Below are 20,876 nucleotides of genomic sequence, written 5' to 3'. Positions count from 1 at the left end.
ATATATATATATATATATATATATATATATATATATATATATATATATATATATATATATATATATATATATATATATATATATATATATATATATATATATATATATATATATATATATATTCCTTAAACAATTGGAATTCACCTCACATTTGCTCCCTTTGCTCCCTTCTTCCCAACCGTGAGTTTTTTTCTCTCTCTTTTTTTTTGTTAATTATTATTGTTTAATTTGTATTTTGCTCATTTATATTTTAATTAATGTAGGTAATTTTAATTAATTTCAGCAGAGTACTTGTTGAGGTAAATTTTTTCACTCTTTCAATTATTATTATAGTTAAATAGAATTTTAACTATTAATATTATTTTGTTAAATTTTTATTAATGGTGGATTAATGGAATTTTTTATCTAGTAAATTATCAATTATTTGGAGATAAATTATTTCTTGTATTGTTAAAATATATATAATTTATTATGAAATTCAAATTTTTATTGTTGTTTTTACTTGTTATTATTAGGTTAAACTTTAACTTGCGGTGGATTTAAGAAGGAATGTTTGATTGTGTTTAAATAATTTCTGAAATTTAAATTTTTTAATGGTTTAAATATGATACTAGTAGAATAATTAGAAGGATAAATTAATTAATTATTAGTGAGTTAGTGGGTAAATTGTTAGAATTAGTCATGGCATTAGAATATGTGTTATCCTCAACAAGGCTACCAACATTAGAACTTAGGTTCAAATCTTACCTTATGAACTATGATGTGGTTTTGTTCGTTTGTTGTCTCTTTTTCAACAAGAGTTTTGTCTGTTTGCTTCTTCCATGTTTTATAATTTTAAGGAGACGAATTTTGTTGTGTGTTTATCTGTTCAAATTGTTGATGTTATTGGTACTAATAATCACTGTAAATGGTGTGTGCCATTTTCTTAGTACCATTAATTTATGACCAGAAATTGTCTATTTTATCATGATTAGGGTTTAGATTTCAAATTTATGATTGCAAACTATTTGAATTTATGGATATTTAGTCAAAATTCAATATCAATGACTTTAAAATTCTTATTTTTTCCTTTTTAATTTATGAAAATGGTAAAATTACACTTTTGCCCCTCAAGTTTACATCAGTTTCACTTTTGATCCCATGTTTTAATAATTTCACATTTTTTCATCTTTTTTTTTTCTTGTTTTTAAATAACGGCTGGAATTTAAATTTTGTTGTGGTTTGATTGTTATAATTAGGTGAAATATAATTTTTGGTTGATTGAGAAGGGATTTACGTTGCTAGCAAATAATAATTATTTGGAGGTATTTATTTGTTATATTGCACAAATTTTCTTGTTTTTTATTGCTGATATTTTAATTTTGTTGTTTTTTTTATTGGTATAACTAGGTGGAAGTCTAATTTGTGGTGGTTTGAGAAGGGATTTTTGTAGGTAGCAAATAATAATAATTTGAAGGTAATTATTTGTTATATTGTACAAATATAGTACAACTTGGGGTTGGAGCTGTTTTTTTTTTCTTTTTTAAATAATTGCTGAAATTTTTTTTGATGGTTTTTTTTTTTTATTTTAAGTTATAACTAGGTGGAAGTCTAACTTGTGGTGGGATTGAGAAGTGATTGTGGGTGCTAGCAAATCTTCAATTATCTTTGAGGTAAATTAAATATTTTATTGGTTAATTAAAGTATTACTTGAATGATAAGTTTGCTAATTTATACAAATTGTTTGTTTTGTAACTGGTTAGTATTATATGAATGTGTCAAAAAATTACGAGTTACACAATTTGTTTAGGATTTATAATATACAAATTAATAGTTTTCGAACTATCAAATTCTAAAAGAAATTAGAAAATATTAAATATTAATTGTTTGTTTTAACTGATTTATAATCTAACATTAGTGCTTGTAGCTATAAAAAGAATTAGAAAATATTAAATATTTCGAAATAAAAATAATTATCTCAAAATATCAAAATATAGGGTTTTAATGGCAACTTCGGGTAGGAATACTGTCAAAGTTTTCGTGTACATAGGAGGCTAGATTGTTCATGATGGATTGTCAGTGAATTATGATCAATCTCATCATAAAGTCGTACGAGTTAAACGCGATATATCTTTCTCAGACTTCTTGGCCAAAATATACTCACGTTGCCGAATAGATAGAAATGAATTCGTGTTATCGGTGTCTGGCAAAATATCAAGATGGTATCAAAATCAATGGAGAAAAATAGTTTCTGAGATAACAAGTGATGATGCTTTATAAATCTATTTGCACCCGAATGAAGGAAACGATTTCATAGATGTTTATGTTGACTCTCAACCTTTATACAATCCTTTGATGCCTTTACAATTCACTACATCAGAACCTCTCTACTCCCCTTCAAGACCTTCACAATTCAGTACATCAGAACCTCTCTACTCCCCTTCGAGACCTTCACAATTCACTACATCAGAACCTCTCTACCCCCCTTCGAGACTTTCACAACCTTTTGATTTGAATGAAACGTACAATTCCTTTATGCAAACAAATCCTGAGTTAGTTACGGTTACACAAGGGTTTTCTGATATGGGCTTTGAAGCGGGCCATTGATGCCTTCTTATCATTTTTTGGGGTATATATTGGGGAATAAAGTGGCATGAGAAATGCTCATGAAAATTTTGATCTTCATAATGAAACTAGTCATTGTATAATAATGATTACGAGGATCCTTTCGGAGACGCACATTGGCCAAATGTTCGAAGTGACTCCGAACCCTCCGACTGTGGAGACGATAATGAGAATGGTGAAGAGAACGATGATGAGAATATAGAAGTCGTTGATGACGTTGTACAAACAATATCGCAGGCAGATATTCCATCAACTCCCCATGTTCATGTCAATATTCCATTATTTGCAGAACCTCCTACTCAGTTTTATGATCCACCTTCGTTCTACTCTATGTCATTTCCTGAAATCCCAGCCGATTCCATTGATGTTACGTCGGGTATGTGGTCAAAATTTTATGATAGCAGCAAAGGTACTCTCGAAAAGGGAATGATTTTTGATAGTAAAGCACGGGTCATTTCAGCCGTTAGAGACCACTCCATTCGATTTGCCAAAAGAGAGTTTAAAGTTATCGAAAGTATAAAAAGAACTGGAAAGTTATCTGCAAACATGGCACTGAAGCAAGACCTTGCAGATGGAGGCTAAGAGAATCAAGAATTGGGGGTAGAGGACAATTTAGAATCGGGATCTACGATGGCGATCATAGTTGCTGTATGCAAGGGATGACAAACAATCATGGCAACTTGAACATCAATTATTGCGCCGCAATTCTATTGAACAGTGTTCCTGAAAATCCAGTTTGTGAGATTTCAAAGGCAAGAGAGATTATGACCGCGCAAATAGGATATGAAATATCCTACATGAAGGCATGGTACACTTTGAAGCGATGCAGAGAAAATGTATATGAAACATGGTAGAGTTCGGTCAAGAAGTTGGCAAAATTTATGAAAGCACTGCAACAAAGGAATCCAGGCACATCTGTTGAGTGGGAACATCACGCGACAAATCATCCATCGAAATACATAATCAAATACGTCTTCTGGGCCTTCAAGCCATGTATTGGTGGTTTCAAATACTGTCGTCGGGTGATCAGCGTGGATGGAACTCATTTATACACTAAGTACAAACATAAGATGTTGCTTGTTGTGTGTTTGGATGCGAATCAACAAGTTTTACCACTTGCGTATGCAATTGTTGATGAAGAGACCGCTAGTGCATGGAAGTTGTTTTTCAAATGCATCAACAAACATTTACATTCCGGCATATCAGATGGTATTTGCATAATTTCGGATCGGGGTTCTGGAATTTTTTACTGTTGTATTGTTTAACAGATATGAGCATGGATGTGAATTCCTCCATCGAGGCACATACCTACTTTGAAAAAATGGGGCACAATACTTGAGTATGGGGATATGAGTTTCCCGTACCACCTTACGGTGCACGGTAATGGTTTCAAAATTTATGTTAAATTAATTTTGCATTATTTTTTTACGGTGCACGGTAATCTGCGCATTATTTTTTTGTGCCTATAAATATAAGGGTTTGTTTGAGTCATATTCCACTATATTATTTAACATTTTCGGTCAATTTGACCTGCTCGAATTTTGATATGTTTGTTTTTTTCTTCAAAAAATTTTATTACTTAGATTTATTTTTAATTTTCTAAATAAAACCTTTTATTTTTGTCATTTTTAATTTCTTCATTTTTTCTTAAATGTCTTCTGGTAGTTCAAATTCTCAACAATAATAGGATTGTAAAGATGTTTGTAATATTATTATATGTATATGCTTCAGTAGGGGTATTATAGTCGTATTTTGAAAAAAAATGTAATGTGAGGGGGGTTTTGCATTTATGTCTAGTACGAGGGTATATGTTACAAAGTTCATAGTACTATGGTGTTTTTGCATTTAACCCTTATTTTTAGTTTAATATATAATAATACATCACAGGCGGACCAACCATGTCAGCTTCATTGAGACTGATGCACATGTTCTTCGTATTTTTAGGATGATGTTGGATCAGATGCTCCCAGATCAGTTTATATGGACGCCATATGATCTAGATGATCCAGAGTATCAGGCTGTTGTTGGTAACTCGACGATCTCCTGCTTTGATGCAGAGTATCGAGAGTCCCCCTGATATGCCACGTAATTGTAGAGATGCATCGACCAGACAGAGTAGTACGCCAATTCGGGATGGTACAACCCATACATGAACCTCCTAAAAATACCGAGGCAGATTTCCAGATGCACGTCAATGCTAACCGTACAAGTGCTACCAACCGAGATTGAAGTCTTACAAATGTTTCTTATGTTACTGCTTGGAATAATAGAGTCAATTATATTATTGATTATCCATATGCCAGTGACGGTCCTACTACCGAAGAGGGTTATTTTGAGTGGTATGAACTGCACACGCGTCGTTTCATATCACCGATTACCCCATCTGATCGTACAGGATTTCAGGTTGGAGGTAAGATTTCAATGGATACAGTAGTACGTATTCAAATTTGTTTATTATAAAATTTTGTTTGTTATATAATTTTTATTAATGTATATCTTGTAAAAATAAAATATTTCTTATTACTTATTTCAGATTCAGCGTCTTCGATCGTTGATTGTTTCTGACGATGGCGGAGACACGCCACGGGATGGCTATCGTTCGTATCTACCAACTCTCATAACATGTCTTAATGTCTTGGAGTCTCGACACGGACCTTCAGATATGCCTCAATCTGAGATGACTTATACTCAGACTCACCCTCAGACTCAGACTCAGATGCCACTGTCTCAAATGCCTCAGTCACAAACTCAGATGCACGACGGTGAGGCAGAAACTTCTTCTCGTGCATATTATCCGGCATTCGATAATTATCCAGATCCTAGATCATACTGACATCCATCCGGTATGTTTAGTACCTTTGATTTTATTTTTAATACTATCTACAAATGTGAGTATAATTATAATCCCGTTGATGCAGATCTGTACACCCCATACCCCTACTATAATCCGAATATGAATTCGGAAGACCCAGTTCATTTGGGGTCTACGCATCAGTTTTCGTCTACATCACGACTGGTAGATCGTCAGATGACACCCGATCCTTATTCTCAATCCACAGATTCTTTGAGTGATAATGAAAATGATGAGGATGAATAAGTTGGTAGAGGGCACATGACTAGAAGGCCCCTGAGATGTGGCACCGGAGGTCACCGTCATTGATGATATTATTATTATTATTGTAGTTTATGTTGGTTAATTATTAAAACTTTTTAGTATTTTAGTTATTCAATAAAAACAAGTTAAATAAACTAAAGGATTTGGAGATAAAAAATATTTCCTAATAATTAGGCATTTTATTATTTTTATTTAATAAAATATAAATTTAAAAAAAATAATGTATATAATTGACAAAATAGTTCTTTATTTATAACTTATGTAAAAAAGTTCTTCATTTGACAAAAAAATAATATAACTGACAAAATAATTCTTTATTTATAATTTATGCAAAAAAGTTCTTCATTTCACAAAAAGTAATATAATTGATAAAATAGTTCTTTATTTCTTAATTATTTTGTTAGGTTAATTAATTAACTTTGTATTATTTTATAGTAAATTATAAAATAAATTACATAAATAAATGAAGAAAAAAATTTAAATTACAATATATAATTAAATTAAAATTAAACTTCAATTAAGTATTACAATTCAATAATAAAAAAAATTAAGTAAAATTAAAAAAAATCTCAGCTCAAATCCAGCTGTTGATATAAACATAATCCGACGGCTGCTAAAAGGCGTCACTATGAATGCCGCTTTAATCCTGTGTGGCAGGTCAAATGGCGTCATTCAAAACGACGCCTTTTAAGGGCGTCGTCCTGATCAATCCCGGACCGTCCGATTAAGAAGACAAAACTGGAGAGCTGGCCGTTGATCCAAGCTCAACCCAACGATCCATATAAAGCGTAGTTTGAAATGACTTTTTATTGTATTTATGAAATCAATCCAAAAAACACCCCGATTTTCAAAAAAATAAATCCGAAATATTGTAAAAAAAAATGGCCCCAGGGAAATACACACACAACCTCAAGAACACACATTCTATACACTCTATACTCACAAAATACATTCAAATACATGAAATACGTTGAGGAGGTCCCACATCATTATTTATTTTATTTTGGTATGGTAAAATTTGAGGCAATGAAACTTCGGATATAATTTCGGTAAGATACGTTGGGGCATTTGATTAGTAGATCATTTTGATAAACAAGTCCACCGGGCCCTACATGCTCAAAGGTGTCCTTTTATATATCTAAAAATTGGTATTTTTTAATATGAAAAAATATAAAATCTTAATAAAAATATATAAACGGGTCGGATACGAGGTTGGTAAGGGTGCATATGTTCATAACCCGTACCTCCCCTGTAACTGCTACTAGTGAAATTTTTAAAATCCGTATCCACCACATTAGCTGATAGGCGAAGCTTACCCGGTAATTTCGGGGCGGGTACCGGTGGAGCGGGTTAAATTGCCATCCCTATTTTTTTCTCTCTTTATACACTCTCTTATCTCTCCTCTCTCTTCTCTTCTCTTTCTCTCTCCTCTCTCCTTCCTCACATTCTCCGTTACTTTTTTCTCTTCCCCGACGGCAAAAAAAACAACTGAAAAAATCTCACAATGGCAGCTACTGGTGAACCAACCCCTAAAATGGGAAGTCATTGGCCTGCCTTTGAGCCTTGTGTAGGGTTTTTATTGTTTTGGCTATCAACGTCATTTTATCAAGATAGCTCATGCGTTTGCAAATGAGAAGTCGAGATAGTGCCTCGTCAATGCTCATTTCGAGTTATTATGTTTAATGTAGTCAAGATAGACCTATTAAAATATTTATGCTATCGCGACTGACGAACTGGCGGCGAATCTCTGAATAATCCTCCTCTTCCAGATGTAACTGCTACAAAATGCTGTCTTGGAAGTGAAATGATTTTTCATAATCAAATTTCAAACACCTGAATCTTTTTGCTTTCATATTCCCTATATTAATTGTCATATATGTTTAGAATTTATTAATTAACAAGTCCTGCTTCAATAACAACTAGTTGGACTTCAGGACTACACCAGCTGAGGAAGTTTGCACCAATGACAAAAACAATGAAACAAAATGAAACTCATGAATCAGAAAAGTAATCTGCCACTGTGGTTCATACAAAAACAAATGCATAGAAATATTTTAAATAGTCTCTAGGATATCTAATTTGATTTTGTAATATATCATATAAGAAGAATAAAAACGAGGCAAAGAAGAGCCCTCGATACCTCAGTCATGTTCTATACCCAAAGTTTTCCGACAGAAAATAACATAAGGAAACCCACGGTACACTAACTAATCGAATTCAAAAGAGAAAAAAAGGTGTTCTTTATTTTACCCAAAATATGTTCACGTCACATGATTTCGCCCCCCACGTTCAAATAAATCATCCATCACAATTGTTATCGACAAAATCAAATAAATTGCCAAATATATATATTTCGATCTCAAAACTCAAATATGCAAATTTTTGCTAATTAAGAAAAAAAAAAAAAAAACAACTCTTTTTCTAGAAAAAATAGTAATCAACAACCACATCAGCAAATCCTCCATAGCATAGAAAACTCTCAGTTCTATTCAGTTCAAAAGAAAATATTAAAGGAGGTTCTCCACCAACTCGACCTACTACTAGATAATAAATGAGCTCCCGAAAAATGAATTGACATAACATAAATCATACATAAGCTTCTCAATGAACTCTCAAAAACTTAACAAAACAAATAAGCACCACAAAATTTTTGCTCAACTAACAAAATTCCACAAGGAGAAAACGAAGTTCAGTCCCACTCTATATTGACAATTGTTCCCGGCGAATCATCCCTAACGATCGCATATAGTTTGCAGTCCCAAAAAATACGAATGAGTGTGCGCGCAGCTTCAGATGAATTTATATTTTCCCAAATATTCTGAGTTCTAAAAAAAAATTAAAGTATGACCGAATGAATCTGCCATAGTTGAAAGAATTGGAAAGTTGGAATTTATCCCCGACTATTGGAAAGACGAACGCCTCCGCTTGTCAAGTTTCTCCCTCCTACCACGGTTAAAGGGCCGAAGGGTTCGCTCGATTTCGATCTCAGACAAAAGCGAAGAATGCAGTCTTCGAAGATGCCCAGCACAATTCTTGTGTTCAAGAGGAATGGTGGTGTTACGGTTACTGTTCTTTTCGTAAGGATAAAAATTCCTTTGATACGGAGACTGCCACTTGGCTTCCAAATAAGCGAACGATCTCCATGGAGGGAGAGGCATCGAGTTCTGTTTCAGAGAAGACCTAGCTGCTTCCACCATTACTTGAAGAAACTGTTTGAGCTTATTCAAACTTCCCACATAAATAACCGGTACCGATTTCAATATCTTATCATAAGGTTTCACGGCTCTAGCAATCTCGAAATGGCTTCTGAAGTCAACATCGACAATCACACGCTCACTACTTCCCATATCGTTACTGTGGACTACATCAATATATTCATGATCACCTGCATTGCAAGGAATACAAGTACCGTATCAGTACGCATTAATTTTCTTAGTACCTCTCTACGACAAAAAAAAAAAAAAAGAAAAAATTGGCTGGTGAAAAAAATATTCAAAGAAATATATATATATATATATATATATATATATATATATATATATATAGACGCGCACACACACACACACACATTTACAAACATATAGTTATAGAAAAGAGATATTTACCTCCTGGAACCTTGCCGATTCCTTGCCACCTGGATGTGCAGACAGCGGCATCATAACCAGATAACCTAAGAAGCTTAACTAGGGCGAACCTGATGCAGCTAGCATTGCACAAATCTGAATTTCCAGCATCAAGATCTCTTTCATTAATTGAAAGTGCAAGTGAATTGATAACCGACAATAAGTCACTTTCATATTGATTCTTCGCCAGCTTGAAATACTGAAAGACGTAAAAAACTTAGTTAGGGAATGTAATAAATTAACAACCGCAAGAACAACTAAGAAAATAGTTAATGCAATCATTATGTAGAAGAACCACGAAGTCTTACGTAGTGACATGAATTATTACACGGAAATAAGCTCCAATTGTTGGCGGCTAAATTTGCTTATATTGCGAAGATGTAATAAAGATGCAAAAGAAACACTAACAGAGAAGGTACGATGCTTTAAATAAAAAAAATGTGAATTGTTATATTCGAGAACCATTAACATTATGCCGCTAGCTAAGAACCCCCCAAAAGTCAAAAGATAAAGCTAATCTGGCTTGATCGTTCTTGGAGTTAAACCTAATTGAAATATTCTAGAACAGAGTCTTTGGTATTTCAGACAAAAGATGAAGAACCCCTGGTACTGCAATGAAAATCACAACACGATAAAGTAACCTATTACCAATGGACTCTGACAATGGTTTCATTTTAAAAACACTTGAGCAGGAAATGTACGATATTAACTCCCCATTCCCGTTGTACCAACAAACACACGCTCATGATAAGAGGTTGATTACTACCTTCGTACGCATAAGCAACAAGCTACATCGAAACCATAAAAGTAACAGTACACATCTATTTGCTTCCACCTAGTGGTGCTTTATAGTGCACTTATTACACTTCCGCGATTCAAAGTAAGACAAGAGAAACACGAAACAGAGCCATCCCATAATTCAGCCTACATACACCACAACTCCGTTATTTCTCCACCAACCCGTAAAGTAGAATCAGTTAGCCCTATCAACCATAGATGCAGTTGGAAGCTTCTATTAACCTTTTTCTACGAGTATAAAACAATGAGTTAAGCCGAGCGTACTATTGCTCAAAGCTTATGTTCAATCTTGATTCGATTAGTAATTGAACAACTTTTTATCGAACCGAATACAAATCAAGCTTGGGTAACTTGATTTAGTTTTCACATAGTTTTTGATTCATTACAATAAAGAACCTAGCTTAAATCAGATTTTAGTTCAACCTCAACCCAGTCTTATCCTTCAAATTGTTTACTATATGAGCACACGCCTAAACATACCGGGATAAATCTCCGATCAAAATGATCCAGCAAAAGCAATGGTATAACAAAAGATATTGTAAAGCCAGAGAGAGAGAGAGAGAGAGACAAACCGAAATTTTATCAGCAAGAAGAAGGAGATCAGAAAAGCTGGAATCGCTGTCGCTGCTGTATCTTGTTAGGTCAGTAGCACCACCGCTATTACCATTCTCCAAGAAATCATTGACCATCATTGCTAAATCATGCTCACTCTCATGGCTCATTGCACCTGCCCCACTCAAATGTATCCCCCTCAGCACCTCATTCGAAGACGACGACGTATAAACCCCGCCGCAGCTCATTCCACCTCCAATTCACTTACACCACCAAACTCCAATAACCGATGATACCCTTCTTTTCAACTTACAGAAACAAAAAACAAAAAGCAAAAAAAAAAAAAATATCCTCAATTTTTCGTTTATCTTAAGAATTCATGAATTAATTTACAAAAAAATCGAAACTTTGAATGGTCGATCCCAAATAAACTATAAAAAATTCGACTGCAACAAATTGTATTGAAAAATCATCATATATCAATCAGCAACAATAGACCATAAAAGAAGAAAGAAAAAAAAAAGGTGAATTTTGAAAAGAAGATAAATTGGAAGCCCCAAATTCGATGTCAATCAAATTCGAAGTTTCCGAACTTTGTGAATCGGAAAAACAATTGAATCATTTGATCTCAGTGATGATGAAAAAAATCAATTAAAAAAAATATGAATACGTACATATATGTATGTGTGTATATATGTGTGTGTGTTTTTTCCCCCAAAATCTAGAAAGAAAGGAAAAAGGGAAAAGGTTAGAGATGAAGAAGGCAACTGGGAGGCGGAGTTCATGGTAGATATAATAATGGGGGAGGTGAGACTGCCGATTTGAGTGAAATGACGAAAAAGGGCTCCGCTGGTTCCGTAATGCCCAAGTTAAACTGTTCACGGGAAATCTGTGGGAATGAAAAAATGGATGAAAGGTGAACTTGATGGGAGAAGGTGAATGTGGACGGTAAACCTGTGCTCGTGCATTTATTTTTATTTATTTTGGATATTCGCATCTCCCTCCGCTGCCTTAATTGAACCCATCAAAATAAAATATGTTTTTTTATGAGAAAATGCATAATTAATTTTATTATTCTAGATTTATGTGTTATATCTCTTTTTTAATTTAATGTTGTTATAACAGAATTGATTATGCGGTATCGGATTTTTTTTTTTTTTTTTTTAATATGTCATTATTTTATTAATTTTAATATTTTATAAATACTATTTTCTTTATATTTTTAATCTCCCACCAATTATTTTAATTTGTATCTACCTTACCCCATTTTTTACTATATTTTATATTTTTTCATTCTTCATTCTCCAAATCCGACAATCGCCCACTTCTATTTGATCAACGATGGCCATATTTGGCAATCCTTTGACTACTCATGACTAGATCTGGCCTCCCACCACTAGTTCGTGAAGGTTCACTCAAATCTAGCCACAAATAACTAAATTAATGGAGGTTTGAGATGTTTTGACCAAAAATCGAGTTCCTTAAATCACTCGTCGGGTCACGGGTTTGAGCCGGTCGAACCGGGTTTTGGTCATTTGACCCCGGTTTTAATTTTTCCGGTCTTAGAGGTCAGACCAGACCACTTCGACGTCGGGTTACGGTCGAACCGATCTGACTGGCCGGTTTGATCCGGTTCTAACAACTTTTTTGTCAATAAACTTCTCCGTTTAATATGTCTTATAAATAAAAACAAATTTAATATATATGATACAATTACCCCTAACCATTTACATATAATTCCTAGTTATAACCCAATTTAAATTCAATTTCATCAATTTTGGACCACAAAAATCCAATTTTGATTTTTTGTTTTTCAGATTGTTTTTCGGATTCCGATTTCTGACATTTTTTTTGTTTTTTTATATATATAACTCTTTTCTATTTTTTTCTCGATCGCCACTAAACGATAATAGTAATATTACTGTCGTTACGGTAAACACAATAATATTATTGTTAACCACATCAATTTTATTTATTTATCTTTTGCTTTTTTTTTAATTTGTTTTGTTGACCGGTCAACATAATAATATTATTGTCTACTATTGTAAGATTACTGTGACTGACAGTAAAATTACTATAAACATAATAATGTTTTTGTCAACGATAGTAATATTTGCCTTTGTTGACTGGTCAACATAATAAAATTATTGCATTACACAATAATTTATTATGTAACATAGTGATTTTATTGTGTTAATATTAATGTGCTAGATAGTAATTTAACAATATGACTGTGTTAAATAGTAATATAGTTAATACATTGTCAACAACAGTAATGTTACTTTTCTTACAATGGTCAAAATATGTTTAGGAAAAAAAAAGTCAACGCCGCTGGAGATCGCGTCGATCGGCGCGACATCAAGCAAAAAAAGAAGAAGTCAACGGCGGCTGACTGGTGGCGATGGTTAAAATTAGAGTCATAATTTGGGTTTGGGGTCAAAATTGCATACGTGGTGAAATTTAGGGTCGAATTGAGGTTAAATTGAGTTAAATAGATGAAATTTGAGCATATTTAAATGTGAGAGGGTATTATAGTCTTTTACACATCTTGAGACTTTGTCTAGAATTTTTTGTAAAAAGTATTTTGGTATGATACTCTTTATGAATAAATAGCTCATAATGGGTATATTTGCAATAGCCTCAAATAAAATGAGGTTATTTGACAAAACCTCCTCGTAGAATTTCTTCATAGGGATATCCGTGAATGCCAGATTCGTATTCAAGGGTTTGAGGATAACCTTTAGCAATATTGGAGCGACTTGGTGGATGATCATCTTATTGCTGAAAAAAATAGCTTGTCCAATTGGAGGAATGGGAAGCGGAGATGCTCAGATCTAAGGCTAGGATTGCATGGGTGAAAGATGGTGATCGGAATACGGCCCTTTTCCACGCGAGCATTAAAGTTCGGCGAAAACGATCATGTATCCAAGTTGCTCGTCAAGATGGCTCACTTACTACACATCCTCCAGATATTGGTCCCATTCCTGAAAAAAAATTGGCCAATTTATTTTCAGTTTCAGATTACTATATGGACGAGGACCTTTTTCACGGAGTGCCTACTTTGGTTAATGATAATCTTAATGTTGATTTTTGCCGAATTCCGAGTATGGACGAAATCTATGATGCCGTCAAAGGTTTGAATCCATCAAGCTCTCCAGGTAATGACGGATTTACAGGCCACTTTTATGTAGCCTGTTGGGAGACCATTAAGTACGACTTAAATAACATTATTGGCGACTTCTTCCGTGGAGGTTATATGCTTAAGGAGATGAATAGAACCATCATGGTTTTGCTTCCAAAGACTGAAAGTGCTCAGAATATTGCCAATTACCGTCCCATTAGCTTATGTAACTTCTCTGAAAAAATTATCTCCAAAATTCTCGCTACCAGATTGGGGAAAATTTTACCATTTCTTATTTCCGATGAACAAGTGGGATTTGTTCAGGGTCGGCAAATCACCTCTCATATTGTTTTGGCCCAAGAGCTGATTCGCGACATCAATCGTAAATGTAAAGGAGGGAATGTTTTTTTTTTTAAATTGGATATGGCCAAAGCTTATGACCGATTGGAATGGCGGTTTCTCTTACGATCCATGCGCTCCTTTGGTCTTTCACATGCAGCGTGTGACCTTATCTAGCGGAATATTTGTGGTATCTGGTACTCGTTCCGAGTCAACTAAAATATTGTGGGTAATTTTAAATTGACTCGAGGGGTCCGCCTAGGAGATCCGCTATCTCCACTCCTATTTATCCCGGCGCAGCAAATTCTAACGATCAATATCACCAAAAAAATTGAAGCTAATCAAATTCGACAGTGTAAATTGGGGAAAAATGAATTGGCGGCTTCCCACTTGCTTTATGCGGACGATATCATTGTCTTTGCTAATGTGGGGCAGCAATCTATACAAGCGCTTATGACCGTTTTTACGGCCTACGAGAAGTCCTCTGGTCAGTTAATCAACACATCAAAGAGTCATCTATATGTGGGAAAGTGGACAGAGTCTGAGTATACACGTATCGAGCAGTTAACTGGGATACGTAAGAAAGAAGACCTATCTCTACTGTACCTTGGGGCGCCAATTTACTCGGGGAGAAGTAAAATCGAGTACTTTGAATATCTTGTTCAACAAGTCCGTCGAAAACTCCAAGGATGGAAAGGCAAGCTCCTTTCTTTTGCGACCAAAATTACGCTAATTAAATCGGTGCTTTCCGATCTTCCGATTTACACATTAGCATGTTCGAAAGTCCCAATATTAGTTCTTAACCGTCTCGAATAGCTTATGGCTTTCTTTTTATGGAGCTCAGGTGGTGATGTTTGTACTTATTGGCTTAAATGGTCCATGGTTTGTACACCACTTGAGGAAGGTGGATTGGGTATTCGTCCAATTAAACAAGTTATGAGATGCTTGCATGGAAAACTTTTATGCCAAGTGATGAAAGGCGACTCGTTATGGGCTCGTTTTGCCAAAGCCAAATACTGCGATAAGAGGATTAATATTAATAAGCTGATGGCGTCTCCCCTTTGAAACTCAATTCACAGCCATGTTGATACTATGGAGGAATGCACTCAGTGGATCGTGGGTTAAGGAGCGGTCAAATTTTGGTCAGATAATTGGCTTGCTGAACAACTCACTGGACCCTTGCCATGTGATGCTCGTCTCATGTTAGCTGAAGCTCTCACACATTTAGAGGATTATTTACCGATAATCCCCACCCATTGGCATGACAAGATTCGGCAGATTATTTTAGACGTTAATTGCCCTGATCGATGGATTTTTACTCTAACGCAAAATGGTGAATTCTCAAGCAAAGCATACTGGGATCATATTAGGGTCTTAGGTCGTCAACATCTATGGGCTGATCGTATTTGGGGCAAGTCCATAACACCTGAAACTAGTGGTCTTATGTGGAAATTGATACATCATGCGTTGCCGGTGGATCAACTTATAATATCGAGGGGACTTCCTATGGTGTCCAGATGTGTTTGCTGCCAAACTCCCAAACAGGAAGACATAAATCACTCGTTCTTCAACTCCGAGGTGGCTAGGCAGGTGTGGCAGCGATTTGGCTCCCTCTTCCACCTTCAAGATCAGTTCTTGTCGGCACAACACGCATTAAATGTGTGAATCCCAATGCCCAAGAATCTGTCTTTCTACAATATGGTTCGTGCCTCAGTGGCCTGTAATATTCTTCGAGAACTTTGGGTTGCTCGACGTAAGGTGGTGTATGATAGCGATAAGATGACAAGTGCATATATTATCCGTAGATTTTTTTATCATGTCTAGAGCATGAGCATGGTACATGTGCCAAGGCAGCCTTCCACGAAAAATAACGGTTACAACTGGAGGCTGGGGGTTTTCGATTTTCTCCAACACCAGTGAAACGAGGGGCGTGGTATAAATGGGAATATCCGAGCATTGGAGAATACAAACTTAATACGGATGGTTCGGCTATGGCAGAGCACTGTACTGGTGGAGGTATTATTCGAGACTCGGGAGGACATCTTGTTGCTGGCTTTTCTACCTTCTTTGGCATGGGTTCAAATAACTATGCGGAATTTCTAGCAGTAGTTCATGGGCTGAGATTATGTAAATTGTTGGGAGTTACTTTGATTACGGTTGAATCAGACTCCTTGTTGGTCATAAACTCCATTGGGACCAATACGGTTGCTTGGGATCTTGCATACGTTCATTGACTTTGCATGCAAGAGGTCGATGCTACGTTCTGGTTTTAGCATATATTTCGTCAAAAAAATATGGCTGCTGATCGTCTTGGAAACTGGGCGTATACTCACAAATCAAGTCAAGAGTTTTTGCCGCCTTTAACCTACTGCCGGAGGTGAGGGCTGCTATACTTGTGACATATTGGGAATAGCGAATTTTCGAATTTGATGAGCGATGTAAACGAGATTGCATAGTTCAATGGAGAATCAAACACACTTCTTTCATTTACATAGCTTGTGTTTATATAGATACATACAGAGGCTAATCTATGGGAAAATAATGTACAGTAATTGAATGCTATACAATTACACAGATGCTAATATTCAGGGAATGATTTGGAGCTTAATATTTATCAATTCCAATGGCTCCTCAAATGGCTTGACATAAGCCTTGCAATCTTACGTTATTAGTTGATAGAATCCTTTCCTTTTACACGTCCCCGCAAGATGGAGGTTCCATCGGTAACTCCAATCTTGGAAAGCAGCCAATGATGTCTTAACCGACTCATCGGTTTAGTAAGTAAATCTTCCAACTGATCAATGGTGTAAACGTGGGAGACACAAAGTAAACCTCTAGTAACATAGTCACGAACAAAGTTGAGGTCAATTGCTATGTGTTTCATCCGAGAGTGATGAACTGGGTTCAGGCTTAATTGAGTAGCGCCAATATTGTCACATAATAGCAAGGCTGCATCAGGAAGAATGACTTGGAGCTCACGAAATAGGAACTGTAGCCAAGCGAGCTCAGAAGTTGCATTAGCAAGGGCTCGATATTCAGCCTCCTTGGACGAGCGGGCAATAGCTCGTTGTTTTTTTGTGCTCCATGATATAGGACTAGTACCAAGGAAGATTATATCAGCAGAGGTATAGGATCTATCATCACGATTTCGTGCCCAATCGACATCGGAGTAGGCACGAAGATTTAACGAAGTAGACGCTGATTAGAATACCATAATTGAGAGTAACTTTAAGGTAGCGAAGTAGACACTTCGTGGCTGTCCAATGTGTGGTGTTGGGTTGATGCATGAATTGTGCAAGTTTGTTGATTGAAAAGGCAATGTCAGGCCGTGTGAAGGACATATATTGGAGAGCACCAATAACACGGCGATACTCGGTGCAGTCCACAGGAGGTGTGCCATTATTAAGGTGAAAATGAGTGGAGGTACACATTGGTCTTGAAACATCCTTAGCTCCTTCTATCTTCATTTTTTGCAGCAAGTCTCGAATATATTTATGTTGGGTAAGAAAAATACCAGTAGAGGTGGGGAACACTTCAATACCAAGAAAATAATGAAGATCACCAAGGTCATTAAGAGAAAATTGACTCCCTAGTTGTTGAATAAACTGCTTCATAAATTCAGATTTGTTTCCAGTAATGATTAGATCATCAACATAGACCAAAAAATATGCAAGAACACCACCAGAATTATTGATAAATAAAGAGGAATTAGCCTCAGAATTATGAAATCCCATAAAAAGTAGAAAAATCTTGAGGGCATGATACCAAGCACACGGTGCTTGTTTGAGTCCGTATAACGATTTTCTTAACTTGCAAACAAAAGATGGGCGTGCATCATCAATAAAACCAGGTGGTTGAATCATGTAAACATCCTCTTCAAGTGTGTCGTGAAAAAAGGCATTGTTAACGTCGAGTCGGCGAATGGACCATTCTTTTGTCACGGCTAAAGCAAGAACAGTTTGAACGGTTGCATGTTTTACAAGTATACTAAAAGTCTCCTTAAAATCGAGTCCAGGGCGTTGGTGAAAGCCCTTCGCAACAAATCGAACTTTAAACCTGTCGATTGTGCCATTAGATTTATACTTGACACTGTATACCCATTTACACCGGATGAGATTGTAACTAGACTTGTGGGGAACGAGATCCCATATTCCATGTCGAACTAGGGCTGTAAATTCATCAGCCATAGGCTGACGCCAACGAGAATCTTTAAGAGCTTGAGACAGACATGTCGGTTCAATAGATTGCGACAATGGATGCTTGGTGACAAGGAATAATTGTTTTGGTTTAAACACATTATTCATTGAACGTGTGGTCATGGTGCGGACCCGAGGTGGATTTATTGGGATATGAACTGTGGGATCAATCTCATCAGTTGAGGTCTCAATATCTGATATTTGTGAAGCAGGTGTTGGTTGGGGCGAAGGGTCATCCATACTAGAAACGGTAGTAGTGGGAATAGAAGTATTAGATACAAGGAGAGACAAATCTTGAGTCGATGGAGAAACGCCTCCATTAACGCTGATGAACGTCGGTTCGGCGGGTCTTGATGCATGCTCAGTCAGTGCTTGAGTAGAAGAAATAGAATCTGGGTGATTGGTAAACCGAAATGAGCTATTTTGAGCAAAAGGAAAAATAGTTTCGTCAAATAAAACATGACGGGATATATATAGTGTTGAGATATAGGATCATAACATCGATATGCACTTTGACTAGTGGAATAACCAACAAAAAGACAAGGACGAGACTTAGCTTGTAATTTATTTGTTGTGTATGGACGAAGCCAAGTATAACATATACACCCAAATACTCGAAGTTTCGTTTAATTAGGTGTAATTAAAAATGGACTCATAAGAATATATATAATTAAGAAATGGGGTGGGCAACCTATTAATGAGGTACACCGCCGTGAGCATGGCATGTGTACAGTATATGTTCGGGAGATTGGCTTGATGAAGGAGGGTTTTACCTGTTTCGATAATGTTCCTGTGTCGTCTCTCTGAACTACCATTTTGTTCAGGGATATGTGGGGCAGATGTGAGATAGCTAATGCCGTGATTAGAGAGATATGGGCGGAGAGCAAGAAATTTCCCACCATTGTCTGTGTATAAGTGCTTAATCTTGGTGCTAAAACGATTTTCAACAATTTTGTGGAATTTGGAAAAAATCGTTAGAACCTTAGATTCGATGCAAAGTATACAACCAAACATATTTAGTGTGATAATCAATAAACATAACATAATAGCGAAAACCGTCAATAGAAGGTGAGGGAGTTGGTCCCCATACATCTGAATAAATGTACTTAAGAGGCTTTGTGCTCGTAAGACTTGTACCAGCAAAAGGTAGTTTATGTGATTTATTGCATGAGCAGGATGTACACAAGGAGAACGACAAAGGCAAAGGACTAACAGGCAACGTAAATTGTTTGACTAACTGGTTAACAATTTTGTGAGAGGGGTGACCAAATCTATTGTGCCAACCAGTAAAAGATGTACGAAGACTGACATGCGCTTGAACATGAGACCCGGAGAGTCCTAGATGAGCAGAAAATGGGTAGACGCCGTTCTCACATTGGCCTAGAAGAAGTGTCGTCCCCGTGATCCGATCCTTCACAATGAAAAAGAATGGGTAAAATTCAAGATACACATTATTAGCTTTAGTAAAATGATGAACATAAATTAGATTTTTTCTAATATTTGGAACACAAAGTGTATCGGACAAGAGAAAATTTTTGTGAGAGGACTTTAAATTCATGGACCCAACATATGTGATTTTCAAACCTGACCCATCACCGATCTGAACTTCACTGTACCATCATATTCAGAATTGATGATGAGATTGGTCATATCAGAAGTGATGTTGTGAGATGCGGCAGAGTCAACGAGCCAAGGCTTGCCTTTTCCTTTAGCTGTAGATGTGTAGTTGGCAGTGGCATGGGATGGCTGAAATAACACGCATTGCTTTGCACTAAGACCAGAATTGTCACATATCTGACAAAGAACATTTTTTTGTCCAGTATGGTGGTTCCGACGATATCCTTTTTGAGAGTATTGTCAATTATTGGAAGAGTTGTTCCTCGAATATTCCTTCTTTGGTTTCGACTTGTTGTTATTCCACCGTTGAGTTGAATGTGCTGTAACAACAGGAGATATGTTGTTAGATTCCAACCTCTTCAAGTAAGACTCATGACCAACAAGAAGATCATGGAGTTCTTCGAATGACAATGATGTTTCTCGAGCACGAATTAGGGCAGCAATATCACGGAAGTCTGGACCAAGGCCATAAAGAGCGTAAAGAGTAATATCGTCGGCTGACAAGATGCTATCGATTGCAGCAAGGTCATCAGATATTAACCTCATGGCATTGAGGAACTCAGACACGGTTCGATTTCCGCGCTGAATGAGGGTAAGCTCTTCCTTAAGCTGCATGACATGAGTGCGAGATTTACTCGCATAAAGGCGAACAAGTCGAGACCAAGCTTCACCCAAAGTCTTGGATGTCGCAATCATTGGCATGATGGACTCCGAAACCGATGCAAAAATTGCATTTAGAAGAAGTTTGTCTTGACGAACCCAAAAGGAATGGGGATGTATTCCATCAGAGGGAGTGGCACTAGATGGAGACGGACAACGTTGCGACCCATCGATGTATCGAAGTAGATCGTAACCAATTAGGAGAGACTCAAACTGAGGTTTCCAAGACGAATAATTAGATGGTGTAAGCT

At 36.1% G+C, this 20,876-nt stretch overlaps 1 protein-coding gene across 1 annotated transcript; it reads right to left on the bottom strand.

Moving 5' to 3' along the window:
- Positions 1-8,135: 8,135 nt before the first annotated feature.
- Positions 8,136-11,633, bottom strand: LOC105962742 (uncharacterized). The gene is made up of 3 exons (XM_012987068.2): positions 10,713-11,633; positions 9,325-9,541; positions 8,136-9,104 (listed from the first exon to the last, which is right to left on the bottom strand). Exons 1-3 carry the CDS (start codon positions 10,938-10,940, stop codon positions 8,620-8,622), a joined length of 930 nt encoding a protein of 309 aa, XP_012842522.2. The 5' UTR covers positions 10,941-11,633; the 3' UTR covers positions 8,136-8,619.
- Between the last annotated feature and the right edge of the window lie 9,243 nt (positions 11,634-20,876).

Source organism: Erythranthe guttata, chromosome 6 (genome assembly GCF_056151865.1).
Source record: "Erythranthe guttata isolate IM_541 chromosome 6, IM_541, whole genome shotgun sequence".
NCBI classification, from domain to species: domain Eukaryota; kingdom Viridiplantae; phylum Streptophyta; class Magnoliopsida; order Lamiales; family Phrymaceae; genus Erythranthe; species Erythranthe guttata.
The sequence above is the reverse complement of the archived record's forward strand: the minus strand, read 5'-3'. Positions and strand labels throughout refer to the sequence as shown.